Source organism: Maylandia zebra, linkage group LG14, assembly GCF_041146795.1.
Source record: "Maylandia zebra isolate NMK-2024a linkage group LG14, Mzebra_GT3a, whole genome shotgun sequence".
NCBI classification, from domain to species: Eukaryota; Metazoa; Chordata; class Actinopteri; order Cichliformes; family Cichlidae; genus Maylandia; species Maylandia zebra.
Window position 1 is genome coordinate 35762390 of NC_135180.1, and position 19872 is coordinate 35782261.

Sequence of the window (19872 nt, forward strand, 5' to 3'; positions counted from 1 at the left end):
GGAAAGTGAAGCAAGTATCAGTCAATAAGCCTCTCAGTGGCATTTTAAAGACATTAACATACTCACAATGAATAAAAGCAGTACGAGAGATCCACATCAGAAATGTTTATGAAAAAAGAAAATGCTGGCAAATTATAGTGCTGTAAACTCCAGTGTAGAAAGGTCAGTAAAAGCCACAGACTGTATCTAAAGGATGTAAAGACAGCTTTGGACGCTTGGTGGTTCGATCGCTGGCTGTTCCAGTCTGCATGCCAAAGTATTCTTGGGTAGAAGTAGAAAAGTACTATACAAGAACCAATCCATTTACCAAAGCCTGGAAACATGACGATGAGGTGGTGTCAACAGGTGTTAGCTAACAGGGAGGGGACACAACAGCGAGAACATAACACTACAAAAAGAAACAAGTCAAACTGACCGAAACAAACAGACTGACAAAAACAGTAAACAGGAAATGACTTGGCACAAACTCGACATTTAGTCACCACCATGTGACCACACCTGAGCCGTAAGCACTAGCTAGCTTGGTTAACGAGTGGCATCCGTAGCCCATAAGCACAGACACAGAAAGCTGTTGATTAGTGATAAATAACAAACAAAAAATAAATAAATAAATACATACTCATTATCATTTAAAACTGATGCACAAACTTTTTACACAGGAAGCAAAAATAATAATTTCACCAACAGCACAAACTCAGTCGACAGATCCACTTTGTTATACCTGCTTAGCATCAGCACCTTTATCAAAGCAGCCACAGCAGATGATTTGACAGACAGCTCAGCCCTCCCAGAGCTGAAGCTGAAAACTATCCACAGAAACCAAAGCTAGTTTTTGTACCAGGTCGTGAACTTGTTTATTTCTGCTCTGAAGTGAGACATTTTAATATGGGACTGACCCGTTCTGTTGAACACAGCCTCAAGTGGACGTTAGAGGAACTGCAGGCTGGGGCACTTCACTTTTTTTAACCCTCGAGGTTGCTGCCTTATAGAGCTTGAAATAATAAGCTCTTGATATGATCACTGGTTTAAATATACAGCTGTCTTTTGAGTGCTGGAGCTGAAGCATTGATATTGAGTGCTAAAGTTTCACGAGACACCACAGAGAAGTCAGGGTTAAGTTTAGGGTGTAACCAAAGAAATATTTCCCTTATCTCTCCACTCCCTGAACAAATCAATAATATTGATCAAATGCTTTAAGTGCTCTGTTTAATAATTTAGCATGAATAATTAACAGTAAAAGCATACGAAATACACAGAAATCACTCTTTCATAGTGTATATACACTACAAGCCTAGAGGAAGACAGAAAATTACACATTTAATCAAATAAGACTCAATGAGAAGCACTTAAAGAGCAGTGCATTTAGATTTTATGCAGGTCAAGGAAAAAAAAAAAAAAAAAAAAATCACAAGACAAGAAAGAAATGAATCTTTTGACTCAGCATTATTAACGTGAAAAGCCGAGCACGGATTCTGTACACAGCAGCAGAGCGAGGCTGGAAATCTGTTAAGCAACAATTCCATTACGAGCACGATGTTCAGCCAGCATCTGAACTTAAACAGCTGCTGTTCCACTGCATAAAGCTTTCCTAAGGTGCAGTGGGGCTGACTCAAAGCCTCTGACAAGAGGCACTTTTGCAGTTTAAGGATCCTAAACAAATCCAACATGGAATTAAGGCAACATTTGACATTTATCCACCACATTACAAAAGTAATAATAGGTCTATAAAAAAACGTTGTTCACTTTTAAATGATCCTCATTATCTCATACTCTGTCTTGGTGAAGCCCCTCAGTTCATTTAATCTGAAACAAGCTGTTTTAACTCCTTCCCTTTAAGCCAACTGTCTTCTGATTTGCTGCTTCTTGAAAACAGAAGGTTTTAACAATGGGTGGGTGGAGCTTCTGTGCTCAGTCACATATGTGTGAGATGACCATAAATAAGGAAATATAAATTCTCACAAGTAAAAACTGTATGAAGCTAACGGTTACGCCTTTTCTTCATTAGCAGAAACCTGCAACGAGTAAAATGGCTGCGCACAAATCACCACCGTGGTCCAATGATGAGGTGCAGACAACCACCCTGAGATAACGGTAGCCGAGTAAACTTGTATTAAATTGGCTCTAGAGAAAATCATCAGACACTTGGCACACTTAGCTTGATAAAGCTACCTCCTAAATCAGAGCAAGCTAATGTCTCAGTCACACGAGTAAAAACAGGAAAGCTGTACTGATTTTTTTCACATTCTGGAGAGCTTGAGCGTTTTGAACACTCTCGGTCACTTCTGATCGTAAGGTGATTCCACAGGTTGCCTGATCGGACTCAACCTTCCTGCAAACAGTCGCAGTGTGACCTGGACTGACTTCAGTCACGCAGAGAAGTTGTTGGAGGTTTGCAAATAACTGCCTGTGGATGAGGAATACAGAGTTCGTCACGTAACGTTAAAGGTATGTGCCTTTTTCCACGTCACGCTGTGCGCCACGTTATCGTTTACAGGAGATGAATTACAGAATAACAGTATTTTGTCTCTATCTGCCAATCTGACTATCTTCAGGTTTTACACGCTTACATACACACACGCAGTTACTGTCCCTCTATTTAGAAAGGCAGAGGCGTCACGGTGTGATTATTTTACGTGTAGTTGTTTTTTTCCAGTGTAATAATATTCAACATTGCTATCAATGCATTTTTCAATCCCTCTGCAAAATAGGTTTAAAAACATAAACAGCTGGGATACTGTTTGTCCGTGATTTGAACCGAGGGAACAAATCGTGGCAGGATCAGCCTGATATTATTCGTATCCCGCTGTAACTTTACTGTATAAAGAGCTAACATCTCCAAAATGTCAGGAGTAGTTAGTCATTACAACAAGTGTTTGTGAACTAAAAATCAAGTATGTGGGATGCTGTTTGTCCGTGATTTGGAGAGCCCAGCGCGTGCTCTCGATGCAGGGAAAACCAATCCTGCAGGGAGACCTACCTCGGCAGCTGTGCAGGTGAAGCCAAAGGGAAGACATGCTTCACCATATTTTCTAGTCTTTGGCTTAAAATGAAGTTGGTTTGGAAACATATTCAGCGATGCTTCATCTCCTGCTTTGCGTTTGTGTGGGCGCCCCGTGCTAGCAGCGTCCAAGCGTCGTTTTGTTTTTTCCCCTTTTCATGCCGCGCCCCCCCCTGCAATGGCTCTGCGCCCCCCCTAGGGGGCAGGCCCCACACTTTGGGAAGGTCTGACGTAGCACATCATTATATACCAGCTAGCCCAACTTCAGTAACCCTACAAACGTCACTGCTGTTTAGTTTTCTGTCTTCATTTATGTTGGAAGTGACAGCAGAGCTGCACGTATGAATTTTTTCAGAAATCTCTCAGTCAGAACATGCTACATCATGTTTAGGTAACTAGCAAAACTAGCGAGCTAACTTCCTGCTAACTTCTAACTCCGTTAAATGTAATAAATTCTGTTTTCACGAATGCCTGGATGTTAAACTTCATAGTTACACCTGGTAAAGCAGCAACGCTGATCGTTTTATTAAAGATGAAAGAATGTAGACAGTTTTTAACTCTCAGTGAAGCTGTGTGTTCGTTTGACTTTGGGACCTGAAGAAGACAGAGTTTAGGAGCCAGATTACTCCCAGATTTACGAGCACCTTAGTCCGACAAATACGGTAATAACGACGGCCTGCTTGCATGTTCTACAAAAAAAATGTGTTTTGTTTTGTATCTGACGGACAAACACCAAACCAGTGAAGTTGCACCATTTTTAAAAACCAATTCTGGTTCATCCGTTTCACTCAACAATCTGCTTTTCCCCTTTGAAAACAAAGGCACTGCGCATGCACGTTTTACCCATATTCTATCTCAATATTTCATTTTCTTATCGTTGCCTAACATTGTCGGGCGACCGTGGCTCAGGGGGTTGGGAATCGCATCTGTAACTGGAAGGTCGCCAGTTCGATCCCTGGGCTCTCTCCTGGTCGTTGTGTCCCTGGGTACGACACTTTACCCTACTTGTCTACTGGTGTTGGCCAGAGGGGCCGATGGCGCGATATGGCAGCCTCGCTTCTGTCAGTCTGCCCCAGGGCAGCTGTGGCTACAACCGTAGCTTGCCTCCACCAGTGTGTGAATGTGAGAGTGAATGAATAGTGGTATTGTAAAGCGCTTTGGATGCCTTGAAAAGCGCTATATACATGTAAATCCAATCCATCATTGTACCGGTATTCCCGTGAACGGTATAATATGGCCCAGCCCTAGTCACAGTTGTATTTAACTGTTATATTTAACAGGAACAGTTCAGTCAAAAGCTTCACAGAAGGTGCTTTTTGCTCAGGGTGAGTGTGAAGACGACCAGTTGTAAAGCACTTCACACCGGTCACAATACAAAAGTAAATTCAAGTTCCTTTTGTTCAGTAACTACCAGAAACTGCTTACAACATGAACACACACACACACACACACAACTCCTTGCTGTTGGCTTGAAATTCCATGAATTCCTCTCCCATTCAGCCGCTTTAACCTCTCCTCTCTTTATATGGAGCCTTGTCTCATGATCACCGCCGCCATTCCCAGCCTACTGCCTCTGTCCGTCTCCACCGTGAATAAACAGCTGACCCTTCGTCCCTGATGTATCACTAACTCTCCACCTTCTTTGAGTTTACTGTGTTCTTCTTTCACACAGGCATAAAATAAGAGCTCTACAAAAGATCGCCAGCGCGGATGATTATGCAGCTGATCCCACTGAGCTGTAAAAGATGGAAACAAGCAGCAAACACTGAGAACTGCAGTTCCTCTAGTGGCCACTTGAGGCTGCCTTTATAAGAAACTCAGTCCCCATAGCTCCCATGTTAAAATGACCACCTTTTCAGCAGAAATAAACATGTTTAAAGTGTGTGACTAAAAGCAGGGCTGGCCTCTATGGATAGTTTCCCCTTTTATAACGACTCTGTGAGGGCTTATTCTCTTTTATACCTCATCTCGGGGTTATATGAGCAGCTGTAGCTGATATTTAAAGACACTGAAACAGACCTCACAACCGTGTTTGTTTTCTGGCCTGTTACGTGATACAAACCATCAAAGAAAATATATTTTTTAAAATACTGCTAACCTGACTGATTTCACTTTGCAAAATATCATCTGTCATCATTATTATTATTTTCCACATGTATACAATACGTATCAGAATAATTGTGCAGCACTACTACTTCCCCTCTCGGTAAAACATTATTTTCACTCACATTTGGCCTTTTCCAGGTGACTCGCCCAATTTGATTTCGCTGGTAGAACAGAGACTGGTCGGAGGTGGGGAACAGAGGGTCTTCAAACAGAGTTCCTTTATGCTGGCACTGCCTCCTCAGAGCAGAGAAAGACTGACCCTCGTACGGCACCGCCATCCTCCTGCACAGAAACAAAATGCTTTACAATGAAGCACAAACAGCATTTACACGATATATAATTACTGACTCCTCACTATCAGAGGGCTGTGCTGTGAGGAAGGATAAGGGGTTTAATTAGTTAGCCTCCTATGAAGTGTTGGGAAATTTATCAGCATATGCAAAACATGAAAAGACTGGAAAACAGTATCACCATTGCATTCACTTGTAATTATGCCATGTCGTATTGACTCACAGGTTTGCTCCCTTCCCTTGCAGGCTTTGGTCTTACTGACCTTATTCCTCACACACACACACACACAGTCTGTGTAGCGTACTGAACCTCTTTATATTGTTCTAATATTACAGTTTTATGTGAAATGACTGTTCACACCATATGACCGTGGAATGGGGAATCGCAGCTTGACACATCCAATCAATAACCGCCTTCACTTACTGCACAGACAGATTGTTGATGTTACAGTAAGTGAATTCAGATAGTATCAAAAACATATCTGACTATGTTGAATTTCATTTCAACCACAACACATCAAATGAGTCTGTCTGAATTTAGAGGTCAGTCTAAAGGAAGAGACTTCACCATAATCTAATTACATGGACAATATATTTACCATCTGAGGCAAAACCAACTATTTAGCCACTATACAACCCTAAACCAACAGCAGCATGATTAGCATCACGAGTCATGTTTTAGGAGGGTGTGTGAGTGTGCAGGAAGGGCTGTATTCTTAATAAAACAAAAAACCTCTTATTAATGATAAAAAGCCATAACGACTGATTAATCTTCTATATTTCCCATTAAAACAGTCAGAGATTTCTAAGAAGCCTCAGTGTCTCCTGATCCTGTTCAAGGCCTCACACTGCACACAGAGCTGTGGATGAGGATTAATAACAAGGGAGTACTTCTTTAAAACTCCTTAAACATGCACAACACACACACACACACAAGATAGTCAGATCATCACCAGTCATGTGACAGGATAGCAAACAGAAACTCGGGCGGTCATGTTTGACTACGGATCGGCAGCAAAGTAAATACACGATCAAAGTTTCATGCCTGTGTGAAAGTGTAGTGACATTAAAGCCTGATCTGACCAAAAACGTCCTAACAGCAGCTTCAGCTTCCTGTCAGATAAATAAAAAGTGAGACAAAAAGAGGAAGGGCTGTGATTTGTTTCCCAGGTGGAGAAACCAGAGGCCTGCTGAGCACTAAAGGAATATTTTTATTTTGTTTTCCAGGAACGGGATTGCATCCAGATTCAGAGTGACTCACTGAGGTTAGAGCATGTTTTCTCACACTGATCTACAGAGAAGGACTGACCACAGGACTTCAGCTGAAAGCATTCCTCAATTAAACACTGTATTCATTGCAGGAGAGCTGCAGATGCCACTTAGTACTGCGATGTTCAGATATTCAGGATACATTAAAGGCAGATTTTTTTTGTTTTTAAAAAGTGACTACCAGGTAAAATAAGTCACTGTGGCAGGGCGTGGTTTGTGGCTCAGTTGCAGGGGAGGGGTGGATCAGTGGGTTCAGGGTGTGGTGTCAGGACAGGCTGATCAAAACAGGTGCTCTTCAACACCTGGTCATGCCTTCCCCATTTCCATAGGGTCACAGCTGTGTGCTTCGGGTCCTTTTTGTGTCACAGTGGTGCCGAAACCCAGGAGCTCATCGAGCCGGGGCATGGGATAAGCATCAAACTGTGACAGTCACCTTATTTATAAGGACACTCAGAAACAACTGTGCTGTACAGCTAAAAGAATACAATAAGAAAATCAATAAAACTGAAAACAACAAATAAAGTCATTAGAACTGAGTCGCATTAAAAGACTCAGACGCTAAACAACACGTACAGGCAGGACAATCAGCCTTCAAAACAATGCCACAGTTATGAAAACTGACATGCGCATGTCATGCATGTATGAAAATTACTGGACTGACATGAATCTACCTCTGCTCAGACTGAGCTCCCATGCAGACTCTTCACTGGAATCATCAGGCCCATTTGTAATGATATCACTGTCAAATAAGGCCAATAAACACGGAGATGATGCTGAACAGAGCAGAATAATGAGCGCGTGTGTTTCCCCCAACAAATTAGATTCCTGCTTGGTGGTCTGGTTCAATAAACACAGCCACAGAACGGATTTCCCGAATGATGCAGAAAACACTGAACAAGTGCACGGCCTCCGTTTTAGTTTACTTCCTGTTTTATTTGAAACTTGGCTCCTCCTTTGTGCTTTTCCCACTCGATGGAGTATTAGGGCCAGATTAAGAAAAAAATATATTATCGACCATTTTGACACTAAAGTCGAAATCTCGGGATTAAAGTCGTAATTCTACTTTGAGAAAAAAACAACAGAAATCTTCACATTTAGATTTTTTCCCCTAAGAATACATGTTCAACGTTATTTTTGACTTTATTCTACAAAAGCAATCTAATTTTTTTTTCTAAATGTAGTCTAAACTCTGTTGTGCCTTAGCGCCTCTGTCAGGGCCGGCGTTTTATCTTACTCTCCCTCGTTTTTGTTTGTTATAAACTATTATTTCACCGGAGTTCATTCCCGTGTCTCAGGAGCTTTTGTTAAACGTCCCCGTTTCCTCCCGTCATCAGCACACAGAGTCCTCCTGCCAACATTTACTAACTACAAACTAAACGTGACACACTTATGGATGTAAAATGACTTTGATAAAACTCAAAACACTTTAAATATTTCAAGATTTAAACTGAAGACCTTTATATTCATGTGGACAAACATGAACATACAGTTAAGCCAAGTTCGCATGACGCGTGACAAAAAACAAAAAACAGTAAAACGACCAGTAAGACAAAAAGAATAAAGTTTGAGAAATATAAAAATACTGAACTTACATCATGCAAATAATAACTTTACATTTTTAGATCCTCTAACATGAACTTATTTATTGCTTTTTAAATGCAGCTGAAATGAACCTTTATTACTTGGGTTTTATCTGCAGAGCTTTTAAATTTCAGAAGCGCTTCTACAGAAAACGGCTCGTAAGACATCTGAAGGTTGAGCGAACGTAAGAATAAACATCAAATGTACGACAGAGTGAAAAAGAACAGCCAGTAAACATTTCTGAAGGGAAGCACGCAGACCCTGAGTGGATCTGAGCGAGCGTCTGTTTAGAAGAAACCACTGTGACCTTCTTCAGCAGCGTTACTGAGCAATGACTCACTGCCTGATGGGAGGAGGGGGACACTGCGATTTTCTGTGTCTCGTATTTACAGCCATTTTTAATAAGTCGTGGCAAATTAGTGGCACCAATAACAGATTGATCACCAATAAGATGGCGTCTCCACTGATTTGCATGAACAGTTGATTTGCAGTTATTTGACTTGAAGATGAAAGTAAAAAATGTTTCAATACTACTTTTGTTTCTGGGGGTCTGTCATTGTTCCTCAAAATGAATGTAGTTATATATAAGTTCCTGTTTTGAGGTGGTTTTCCTACGTGACTTCATCAAGTTTATTCAGATTTTATGAATGTAAATGTGTTAAAGAGACAGCACGTTGTTTCTAAGGACATTAAAATGTAAGGTGTGATGATATAAAGCAGAGGTGATGTACGTTTATATCCTGTTACGGTGGCAGACATTCACACTGAAGTGCAGAGTACACACCAGTACAGCTGTGCAATTAAATGTGAATTTGATTTACAACCTTGGCTTTCATTGAATATTTATATTAAACAGGATAATAAAGATAAATAATTATCGTGCTGCATTTGGTATTGTAGTAATGCTCTCATTTCATCACATCCTCTTCCTGGTCCCTCCATAAAAATCTCAACCCAGCAGAATTTGAATTAATGGAAATCCTCTTAATTAAAAGAACAATTTTTCATGTGTAAGATAAATAACTAATCTCAGTGCTGATTGAAATAACCTATTATGATTTCTGCCATAAAGGAGCAACAAAAGTTTAGAGTCTCGGTTTCAGACCGTTTTCCCCCCCTACAGAAGCCCCACCCACCAGCTGTTCACACTTACCCTTTGTAAGTGGCATCCAATCAGAAGAAAGCTGGCTTATAAATCCTCTAAAATAACGTTGATGTCAAAAGAGGACATCAGTTTCCAACAATGGCGGCAGCTAGTTAGTGTTAATATTACTCTTATTATTCTTAAACGTTTAACATATTTTCAGGCGAGAATGTAGCTGTGTAAACCTCAAATATCTGCTCAGTTTATCAAGACATCGCATATTTTCAAAAGCGCTCCGACGTTTTCGGAGACGTCTGTTACCCACCAGCTCGATAGCTAGCCGGGGGCTAGGCTAACTAGAGCCGGTGAGAACACCGGACTCCCGGCAAATCGTTTTCAAACCCACCGCCATCTTTCACTACTCAGGTTAAACATATATAAGTCACTTAGATAACTTCAAAATGTTATTGTTTGGCTTTTTTTTTAGTATTTTATTTGTTCCTGAGTAAATCGGTTTGGCTGAGATTAAAGTTATAGTTTTTACACAGCTGAATAAACGTCAAGCAGACAGCTGATTATCAGAAGTGTGAGATGCTCAAGAATATACTCCGGTGTCCTGTTATATTTTAGATAGCAAGGAGTTTATTAAACTTCACCGAAACAATCTGCAAATTTCATTAAAATTTAATAAACTATCATCTTGTCTTTATTTTTAGTTAGCACAGACCTTAAACACTTAAAGCTGTAAGCTAATGATAGTTATATAAGAGCAGATGCTGCTGGTGCAATAAGCTGTACGTTTTACATCCAATGGATGATGATCTGATTAGTCGACTAATCGCAAAAATAATCGGTGACTAGTGACTATCAAAATAATCGTTTGTGGCAGCCCTAGATCACGCCAATAAAACCAGTATAGCAAGACTTTATGAATCAGCAGATGGAGCTCATAACGCTTGAGGGGTCGTCCACTTTGGGCCAGTCGGTGCAACTTCGGGCTGAGTTTTATTAGATCACTGTGGCTCTGTGCACAGATTAATCTTTGTGCAGGCCCCCCAATCCCACACAGACATTCAAGCCCAGAGGTGCCACTATTGCTCACCTGGTTGAGCTGACATCATATACCAAAAGCTGGAGTTCGGTCCAGAGTACTTCCCAAGTGTCACTCCCCCTCAAGATAAATTGCTAAAAATAAATCTTAAAAAAAAAACAAAAAAAAAAAAAACCAACTTGCCCTGTTTGGATTTATTTTTATCTGAATGGATTTATTTTCTATTGTTTTACATCTCTTTTATCTTTGTGCCTTTATTGTTTTATTCAGACTGCTATAAGGGCGTCTATTTAAAAGAGGGCTTGGGCTTTATCACCTACCCTGTTTACAAAAAGGTGGTAATAAACAGGTGAAAGAGTCAAACTATTTGTTTCACACAGAGGATGAAGTGAAGGGCTGCAAAAAAACTGAGTGCAACACATACAAGCATTCATTTGAACTACGAATAGTGCAAAGCTACTGTAAAAGAGCCCAAGAATAAAAATGTGGGCCGTACCTCATAACAAAACCCAATATTTATCAGATAACTGCAGGAGGCAAGGAAAGCTTTACAAATGCTCCCTAAGTCACCAATTACACCCTCTCAAACACACTCACACAGTCGACAGGAGCCTTTGAGTCACTCAGGTGAGGTCTAACAGAAACTGATCGGACACCTGTCAGTCAAAACAGCCACGCTCCTAACTATATATATATTGAAATTCAAACAGGTGAGTTATTAACAAATCAACCCTCATTTTCAGGACTTTTATAGTGGAGAGCCAAAAATTAAAAAGTTGGTTTAGAGGTTTGGGGTTTTTCCTTTAATTTGTCACCCAATGGAATCTGCTAACCAATGCAATTTATTAAACTCAGACTTAAGAAGTCAATTTGTTGACAGGTTTATGCAAGAGGTGAAGGAAAGACAACATATTTCATTAGGTGTAGCGTCTGCAGCCGTTTCAGGACAAACACCTTAAAGACTCGAACACATCTGTTTACATCAGTCTGCTAATAACAGCTGCAGGTTGCTCGTCTTCCTCCTTCCAGCAGCTGTAAAGCTACTGTGCTGTGACGTGACTGGATTAACCCCTGGTCTCTACAGACAGAGAGCTTTAACCATGGAGCAATAAGACCAATACCAGCCAGACATGGGTGTGGTTTTATGCGGGCACGAACACACAACGGATGTGTGACACAAACAGCCCAAAGCAGATGTTGAAACATCGCATGATGTGTGATATCATGTGACATCACAAAAATGCGTGTGGGGTGAAGAATTTTCACAATAATCTGCACCACAGTCCACCTGCCTCACTCTGCCTCAGATGAGATGACATTAATGAAGACTTTCGATGTTTACAGCTTTGTAAAGACACCCGGAGAGAGATTAAAATCAAACCGGAAACTCAAACGTTAACCATCAAAATGACTTACAATATCCCTAAACGTTTCTTTCGTTATTCTTGAAACTACACAACGCAAACACTTCTATTCTATTTTATCTTTTGTTTATAGTCGAGTCTTATACCACGAGCTACACTACTAAACCCATTCAAAATCTTGCAACAATTTTTAATCGTTGCCTTTATTTTGAAGGGCGCGCCGGATGTGTATGTGAAAGCTAGCTAGCTTAAAAGATGAAGTTTTGCTCGAAGTTTTTTTTATTATTCCTAAATCTTGTGATCTTAGTGAAGGCGAGGAAATCGAAAGCGTGAACAAATACAGAGAGCCCTTTGCTGTAGGGCAGCTCTGTAGCACAATATTCATCTTTTTCCAGCGTTTTCTTATTTTAACGCAGACTCCAACAGTTCTGCGTCCCGTTTGCTAAGGAAAAAAGCGGCAAATTTAATAAAATATATTTGCATGAAAAAACAACAACCCAAAAACTATTTAATAAGAGTTCCAGAGTGATTTACGACTGCAGACGTAACTGCATTTCAGCACCGAGTTAGCTGTAACTAATTATATTCACCTGGAAATTGTTGTGTTTTGGTTCGGGCTCCCTGGCTGCTTCACTCCGCGTCTCTCGCTCTTTTCACGGGTGGTTTTGGCGTGTTCTCCCTGCTGTCAGCTCGGTGATGTGAGGACGTTTCTTTTGGTTACTTTGCGACCCTAAAAATAAAAACCACACAGAAACAGGCAGGAGGAGCTTCTGCGCTGCTGCTGTCACACCGACCAGCCCGCCTTCACCGAGGGAGGAGATGCGTTCACGTACCGCTCAGACAAACCACTCCTCTCTCCTTTAATCATTTTTGGATTAAAGCGCTAAATCGAAGTAGAGATTGAGGAGGGGTGGCACATTTATGAGATAAAAACTTACAAATTAAACTTTACAAGCAAAGTTACAAGAAAAAAAAAGACTGTTTTTAAAAAGCTAGCAATTTTACAAAAAAATACAGAGAAAAAAAAAGAATTTGTCAACTTTACTTTGGAAAAAATGTTTATTTTTAAGAAAAAAGTACAAATATATAAAAAAAAAAAAAACTGTCAAATTTACACAAAAATTATAAGGAATACCCCCCCTAATTCTAATAAACTAACCAAACAAATAAAAAAAACCTGTTAACTTTACACAAAAAATCTTAACGCTGTAAACAAAACACAGAAATAACCATTAAAAACTGTGAAATTAAATCAAATTAAAACAAATTCAGTAACAGCAGGTGATAAATTAATTAAGATCAGATGATTTTCATCACGGAATTATTTACAATTAAAATTTTAAACAAGAAAAACGTCTTACTGTGTTTTAAGTTGTAAGTTATTCATAGACGCGTTCCTTCTGAGCTTTTTGTTAAACAACGCTGACCTCTGGTGTCTGTTCCAGTAATTGACATGAGAGAACCATAAACACATGCATCATACTTACTACTTCTACTGCTACTACTACTATTGCTGATAATAAACATGAACATTTTAGCAATATTAATTGAAGTTTTATTTAATCAATAAATCCCGTGTCATTAAAATGCCTTCATGAAAAGAATAGAGACCACAAAGACAAACCCCTACAAGGTTAAGCAAATTATTTCAGAAAAAGGTAGCACAACAGAAACAGATAAAATAAAATAAAGCAAGAACTAGCAAGTAATATGACCTACAAAGACCATGCATAACTTTCTTCCTCATAAAAACCATTAGTGAGTCCTTTACCACATTCTTTTTATCTTTTAATTCAAGAGAAGTTTCCATAGACTTGGTGTGTGACAGATCACCTGAGCTGTGTAGTCAGGCATCACCTGGTGTTCTCTCCAAGGCTGCTGGTTCTCCGTTCTTTTTGCCACAAACTCCTCCAACTGGTGGATTCGCTGCTCCACCTTCATTTTTAAACCTCTCTTTTGTGTTTCAGATGTATCGCTACATTCTTCCACAACACCTGTGAGTACTGTCACCTCAGTGATTTTACAAAAGAGAAAGTTGATGCGTGTTTCCTGAAGTTGTTGCATTGTTCTTGCAGCTTCACACACACTGAGGCACTGGATTCATTACAAACTCATATCCAGGTGTTGCTTTTCTTTGTTTCCACAGCTTGTGCTATTCATCTTCAGTAAACCCTTTATTTTAAAAGAAGTTTCAAATCACAGTCTCTTCTGTGCTGCCATTACTTTCTTCAGATTTACTTCTATACAGTTTTAGGCTTTGCTTGGCCTATTTCATGTTTCATAGGTACCCTCAGCCCAGCTCGTTCAGATTAGCACATCTTATTTAGCATGGTCCAGTATCCCACACTCAAATGTGAATAACCAGCAATTAATCTGTGATTGAAGACACTTTTGCTAAGGCCAGAATGAACTGTTATGAGTTTAGGTGTACTCCCAGCTTACTTTTAGTACTTTCTGGGGAGCCGTCCATTTGTGTTTATAAAATAGAGGTCAGTGGTACAAAGAATCAAGACTCTGTATATCCGAGGAGGTGGTGCGTACATGTACTGTATCAGTGTAATCAACCACAGGCAGATACCTGTCTGCACAGGGAGAAATAACACAAGCAGATAATTACCTGTTTTCTGTGTTTGTTTATAGCAAGTAAAACAGTTTAAAGCAGCTCTGTTCAACACCTTACCAGATGTAAAATGTTTACAATTTAAAACTGCATCTTTATTCTATATCTATATACCTTTAAGCCCAACTCATAATGGACTATCTTACTTTGGAACATAAATTCGAGAGAAAGAGAACACTATGGCGTTAAAGGGGTTAGGGTACTCCCTGACCTCACAGTCCATTTACTGTTATTCTGAAGTTGTGTGAGAAGTGCAGGTCGTACAGAAGGCAGGTGAAAACAAAGCCACTGTCAGTGTGACGTTATTAATCTTTAACACCATCACAGCAGAAGACATCCACAGAGTCATGTGAGAAACTGCACTTTACACTTTGCTGGAGGAAACTGTAGCAGCAGCACGAGCATCAGAGCCACGAGATCAGACTTAAAGGGATAACACGACCACATTAGGAAGGAACCACATCAGGTAAATATGAAACACGTGGGCTCTACTTTAGCTGCTTTATTTAAACTGTACTCATAGATTCACTCTTTTTGGTTTGAGTTAGTTTGCTGTGAACCAACTCACTCAACAGTTCACCTCATAAAATAATTTAAAAAGGCTGAGAGCAGAACTGAGGTATTTTCTAAAATACTGTCTCACTGTGGACGGTTTGTCATCTGATTTATTCGCACTGACTTGTTTCTCCTAAAGCTGTAGGGGTCCTGTGATGTGTTCAGGTGCTCTTTTATTGTGAGTAAAAAACCTGAATCATCACTTTAAACAGCTGACTTTGAATAGAAATGACAGTAAAGTCCTTTACAAGCACTCCTGTTACACCTTTAACAGAACAGAGTGGTTTTGCATGACTCACAATTTGATATACTCCTGATGCATCTTATATGGTGCGGCCAAGATGCTTGTTGTAATTAAATTTACAGCTCACTCAAGTATTTTACTCGTCAGAGCAGGAATTTGATGGAAGTAATGGGACTGCTTCTTTTTTTGGATCTTGCCACAGTAACTTTGCACGATACACGATTCACAGCAGTCTTTATTTTATCCTGGCTGTTTTCTGTAACAAGCTGTTTTAGCTTTTCGCCCTTGTTTGCATTTACCTTCTAAACTAAAAGCTTCTTACCACAAGCTGGGAATGTTCTCAGCTGCTCTTCTTTTGACTTGCAGGTCACTTTCTTTCAGCTCCGTTCTGCATCTACAAGCTCCACTTTCTTCCTAACTTGAATCGTTGTACTTTTACTGGCTGCTGTTTTTAGACTGAATTTGGACACTAAAGAAGCATACATTTAATTTCATGTGCGATCACATACTCGTGTATTTTACTGCCCTCAAACTGTAAAAGCCAGCTGACTTTTATTTCCTCTGCAGGTTTAAAATGTTAACCAGGTGGTTAACTTTCACAGCCTTCCTCGCCGTCCCAGCCAATCCAGGAAGAGGAGCTACCGGCCAGGGCACTCTGACTGTGGCCCCCACCTGCCGGGTCAAAGGTCATCCAGAGGTGGAGTTGACTTTACACTGTGGAGATGGAAAGGACTTAGGTGAGTGAAGACTCCATCTCACTCTCTGCTCTCTGAAGGCAAACGCTGACTTCTGTTAAATGTAGAAAGCGGTCACGTTCCTGCTGTAAATATTTCAGACTGTACATTAATAGAAACCAATCTAAAGGAATCTAAAGCGATAACACTTTATAATAATTTTGGCTAACAATGAAACTTTAATTATTCAAGTATAGCTGCTAAATAGCTGGTTTGTGAATCAGACGCAACTACACAATAAAACACAGATAATGCTTACAGATGTTCACTGTAAAACACAGGTGTAGTAGGTGGATGGGGTTGCCCACTGCGCCTGCTGTGTGTCCCTCTGTGTTGTGTTGCAGGTTCTCAGTAGGTGGAGTTATTTAGTGCACCTGGCCGGCCTCCCTGGAGCATATAAGAGCTGTTGTCTCCACCACACGCATCCAGCTGCTAACACAAACTAACACACCTGAAGATGTTTACTCTGTTTTTTGTCTCTTTTGGTTGATAAATCAGAAAATTTGTGTCTCTCTGGGTCTCTGACACCAGCAGCTCTGACATGAGAGAAAACTTTCACTGAACTGAACGTTGGTGGTGTCCCACTTATTACTGTTGATTATCATGTTTATGAAATGTAACCAATGATTTTTAAAACAGAAAGGCCTTTATTTCAATTTTTCTTTTAAAAAAAAAAAAGCAGCTGTTTAGCTCCTCCCCTTTAAGGCGCCTTTCTTCTGACCAGCTACCCCTCACAAACAGAGGGTTTGAAAAGCAGGTGGGCGGAGCTTCTGTGCTTACAGCCATAGCTTTGTGCCCATTTCAATACCGATAAACCATAACTGTTTATAAAAGATGGATGGATTCTATTTATTATTTATGTTGGAACCAGTCTCGAGTGGATGAAAGAGGAACTGCAGCATTGCCTCGTGAGACACAAAGGAAAGGTTTTTGTGACACTCTCTCTCTTTTGGTACTCATGAAATCATTACTCCTCACCTGTAGCTGCTTCTTCTCTCATATGCAGGTGTGGTCCAGTACTGGCACACCCCCTTTGGAGACCTCCACACTCCTGGTTCCCATGGTAAACTGGACCCCGTCGTCATGCACCATGACGGGAGCCTGCTGGTCCCCAACACCAGTGCTCTCCACAGTGGCCTGTACTACTGCCTCCTGCAGCACACAGAGGGTACTACACTGTGGCCGTATGAGCTCCACGTCGGTCACGATGGTCAAAACCAAAAGCAAAGCAGCCGCTGTGCTGCATTCAGGTTCAGGAGGGATGCTGGGTCTGAGGAGGCGAAGCAGGCAGGTGTTTCAGCCGAGCTGTTTGCAGGAGCTGTGGCTGCATCAGTGCTGCTGACCTTTGTGTTGGGATTCAGCATTGGAGCTTTGAGCAGGACTCATGTTCTGAGGTGAGTTCAGGGACTTACGTCATTATTGGTGCCTCTTGAAGAAGTTTTAACCCAAGCTAAATCACCAGCATTGGAATCAATGTATTTTTAAACAAGTATAGAGAAAGATGCAAACACTAGATAATCTCAGTGTGAGCCAATGAGAACACCACATGTGGACTGACCCTTTTTACATTAAAGGTCTGTTTTTTCCTCTCAGGTGTTCAGGGGCAGTCAGGGCAAAGCTGCGGTCACCAAAACGAGGACGAAAGTGCCAAAGCGACACAACCGACCACGGCCCCGAGGTCAGCATGACAACCCTGCCGCCCACGAACGAGAACCCGGCCTCTGAAAATGACCAGGTGGTGCACAACAACTCTGCGCCTAACCTGTCTCCTCCTGCCAAACCTCAGAGAAGCTTCCGGCACAAACGAGAGGAAGACGAGCCACCAGAAACCACTGCATATCTGGAAGGATGTGACTACAAGGAGGAGGAGGAAGAAGATGGAAGATGCACAGAGAACAGAAATAAAGGCAGTGATAAGGAGTTAGAAGAGGGGGAGAAAGAGAGCCGGTTTGGTCGCTTGTATCTGATAGGAGAGGATGGAGAGAGTCAAAGTGAAACAGATGAGTATGAGGAGGACAAACATGGAAGCGAGAGCAGGGAGGTGAAGAGGAGTATGGTGCAGGAGGAAGAGGAGGCGGCGGCGGCGGCCGGTGAGGAGAAAGATGGTGAGACGGAGATTTCCAGAGATTCTGAAAAGTCAACTTTTGAAAGTGAAGATGAGGCGACAGGAGGCAAAAACAAGGAGGTGACCGATCAAGGAGCGCTGCCGCCCTCCCCACCACGGCCAGCCCGCCGCAGCCGCGTCATCCGCCTGTACCAGTATGACGAGGACGGCCAGCGATACGGCCACCTTCCAGACCCTGGCCCCGACGCTCCTCTCCCCGCCCCCAGATTCAAACAGCGCTCAGTCTCTCTGACGCGCCTCTCCGCCATCATGGCTGCAGCCTCAACAGGGCCACTGGACCAGAGTCAACAGGAAGAAGGATAGTGAGCAGACGTCAAACTTCCACATGGACATTTGATAGATGCTACAGAGAGTGGACAAAATAATGACAACACCATGGCTCAAGTCGAGTCCAGCTCTACAAACTTTGTTTGGAAGGGTCGCCACATTTAGCGCCACAAACTTATAACTTGTCATAAGTTATATTTGCATTATAACTATATATATTATAATTTCCACTCATGCTTACTTGCAGATCTGAGTTGCACTGATTTGATTTTCTCAGAAAATCTGCAAAAATGTACAATATAAAAGGACTTTCATGTTTTGAAGTTATTAGTTATGCTGTAAACACCTGAACGAAGCAGAACAGCCATCTCCCAGTGGCTGAACTGAAATGATGAACACCTGTACCTGATATGTTGGGTGTGGGATCGATGTATACATACCCTAAGACTGGACACTGTATTTTTATGAGGTCTGACGGGTGAATCTGCACACGCACTTTTTATATCTGGGAATCAATTTTTGCATAAATTTAAAAAAAAAAAAAAAAAAAAAAAAAAAAAAAAAAAGCTAAAGCCATCATCAAAGTAATGCTATGACTTCATCCTGGATCATCTCTGCATCCTGCTGATGAGATTACAGCTGAAGCTGAACTAAGCTTCACTTTTGTAATACCACTTTGTACCACAAGGTGACACAACAAGTAAGTTAATCTTACATATGGCTCGGGTCAATGATTTTAACTTGTACGCCGTCATACGGGTGTATCTGTTCAGATGAAGTTTAGATCCACCAGCCTGGGTCAAGTCAAGGAAAATAGGTATTTTAAGGAATCTTGAAACTGAAGTGGTACGTGCCATGTCTGTGTGCATTTTTATTGGGACTGTGGTGACATCTGAAACTAATGAGAACCCTTCCTGCACTAATGCTTGTTCCCATCACCCAGGTTTCTGCAGAGACTGACACCTGATGGTTTTTGAAGGACAATAGGGGCAAATCTCTAAACTATGAAAAAGTAAAACAGCATAAGACAGAGCATATGGACCAGAGGTCACAAGGTGCAGGCACAACACCTGAAATAGGGCAGCATGGGCGTGAATGGAGGTTAACGCTGTTACCTCAGAGCACGGCCTGGTTTAAAGACATCCATGTTAGGTTAACTGGTCATGTATGTGAGGTAGATGAAGTCCTTTAAGTGTGAGCAGTTAAACTGTGACTTGTGTATGGATGAAATGTGAGTAAATTACTTGCCGCTTCTGAGAATGTCCTCGCTACTTGTAATGATTAAATCATTATGCTATTATGCTTTCATGTATAAAACAGGACATGATGTCAGATAGTAAATTTAGTTTGTGTTTGGGGGGGAAATAAGTTGACTCTCCCTGCTCTCTTAATTAAGGATTAATCTTCCACTTATTAAGGCAGGCCGTTTACTCCAGCAGTCCCTGAACTTTTTAGCGCCACAGACCGGTTAAATGTCAGACAATATTTTCACAGACCGGCCTTTAAGGTGTCGCGGATAAATACAACAAATAAAATGATACGATCAAGACAAAAACTGTTATTTTGTAAATATAATAATAAACG

At 41.0% G+C, this 19872-nt stretch overlaps 2 protein-coding genes across 2 annotated transcripts in view; one reads left to right on the forward strand and one right to left on the reverse strand.

Moving 5' to 3' along the window:
• Positions 1-12588, reverse strand: part of LOC101469159 (calpain-5) — a 32046-nt gene extending 19458 nt beyond the window's left edge. The window contains exons 1-2 of the mRNA XM_004569645.2: positions 12334-12588; positions 5227-5386 (exon numbers count right to left, since the gene is read on the reverse strand). Coding sequence (XP_004569702.1) covers positions 5227-5382 — 156 coding nt within the window. The 5' untranslated portion in view covers positions 5383-5386; positions 12334-12588. The remainder of the gene's footprint in view (positions 1-5226; positions 5387-12333) is intronic.
• Positions 12589-14661: 2073 nt separating this feature from the next.
• LOC101469446 (uncharacterized) lies at positions 14662-19838 on the forward strand. The gene is made up of 4 exons (XM_004569646.3): positions 14662-14829; positions 15730-15899; positions 16903-17290; positions 17490-19838. The coding sequence occupies exons 2-4, from the start codon at positions 15737-15739 to the stop codon at positions 18322-18324; spliced, it is 1386 nt and encodes a 461-aa protein (XP_004569703.1). The 5' UTR covers positions 14662-14829; positions 15730-15736; the 3' UTR covers positions 18325-19838.
• The last annotated feature ends 34 nt before the right edge of the window (positions 19839-19872 follow it).

Coding starts and splice junctions, on each gene's coding strand:
- LOC101469446 (XM_004569646.3), top strand. CDS start 15,737: ATGTTAACCAGGTGGTTAACTTTCACAGCCTTCCTCGCCGTCCCAGCC. Junction 15,900..16,902: donor TGGAGATGGAAAGGACTTAG/GTGAGTGAAGAC, acceptor TCTCATATGCAG/GTGTGGTCCAGTACTGGCAC. Junction 17,291..17,489: donor AGCAGGACTCATGTTCTGAG/GTGAGTTCAGGG, acceptor TTTTCCTCTCAG/GTGTTCAGGGGCAGTCAGGG.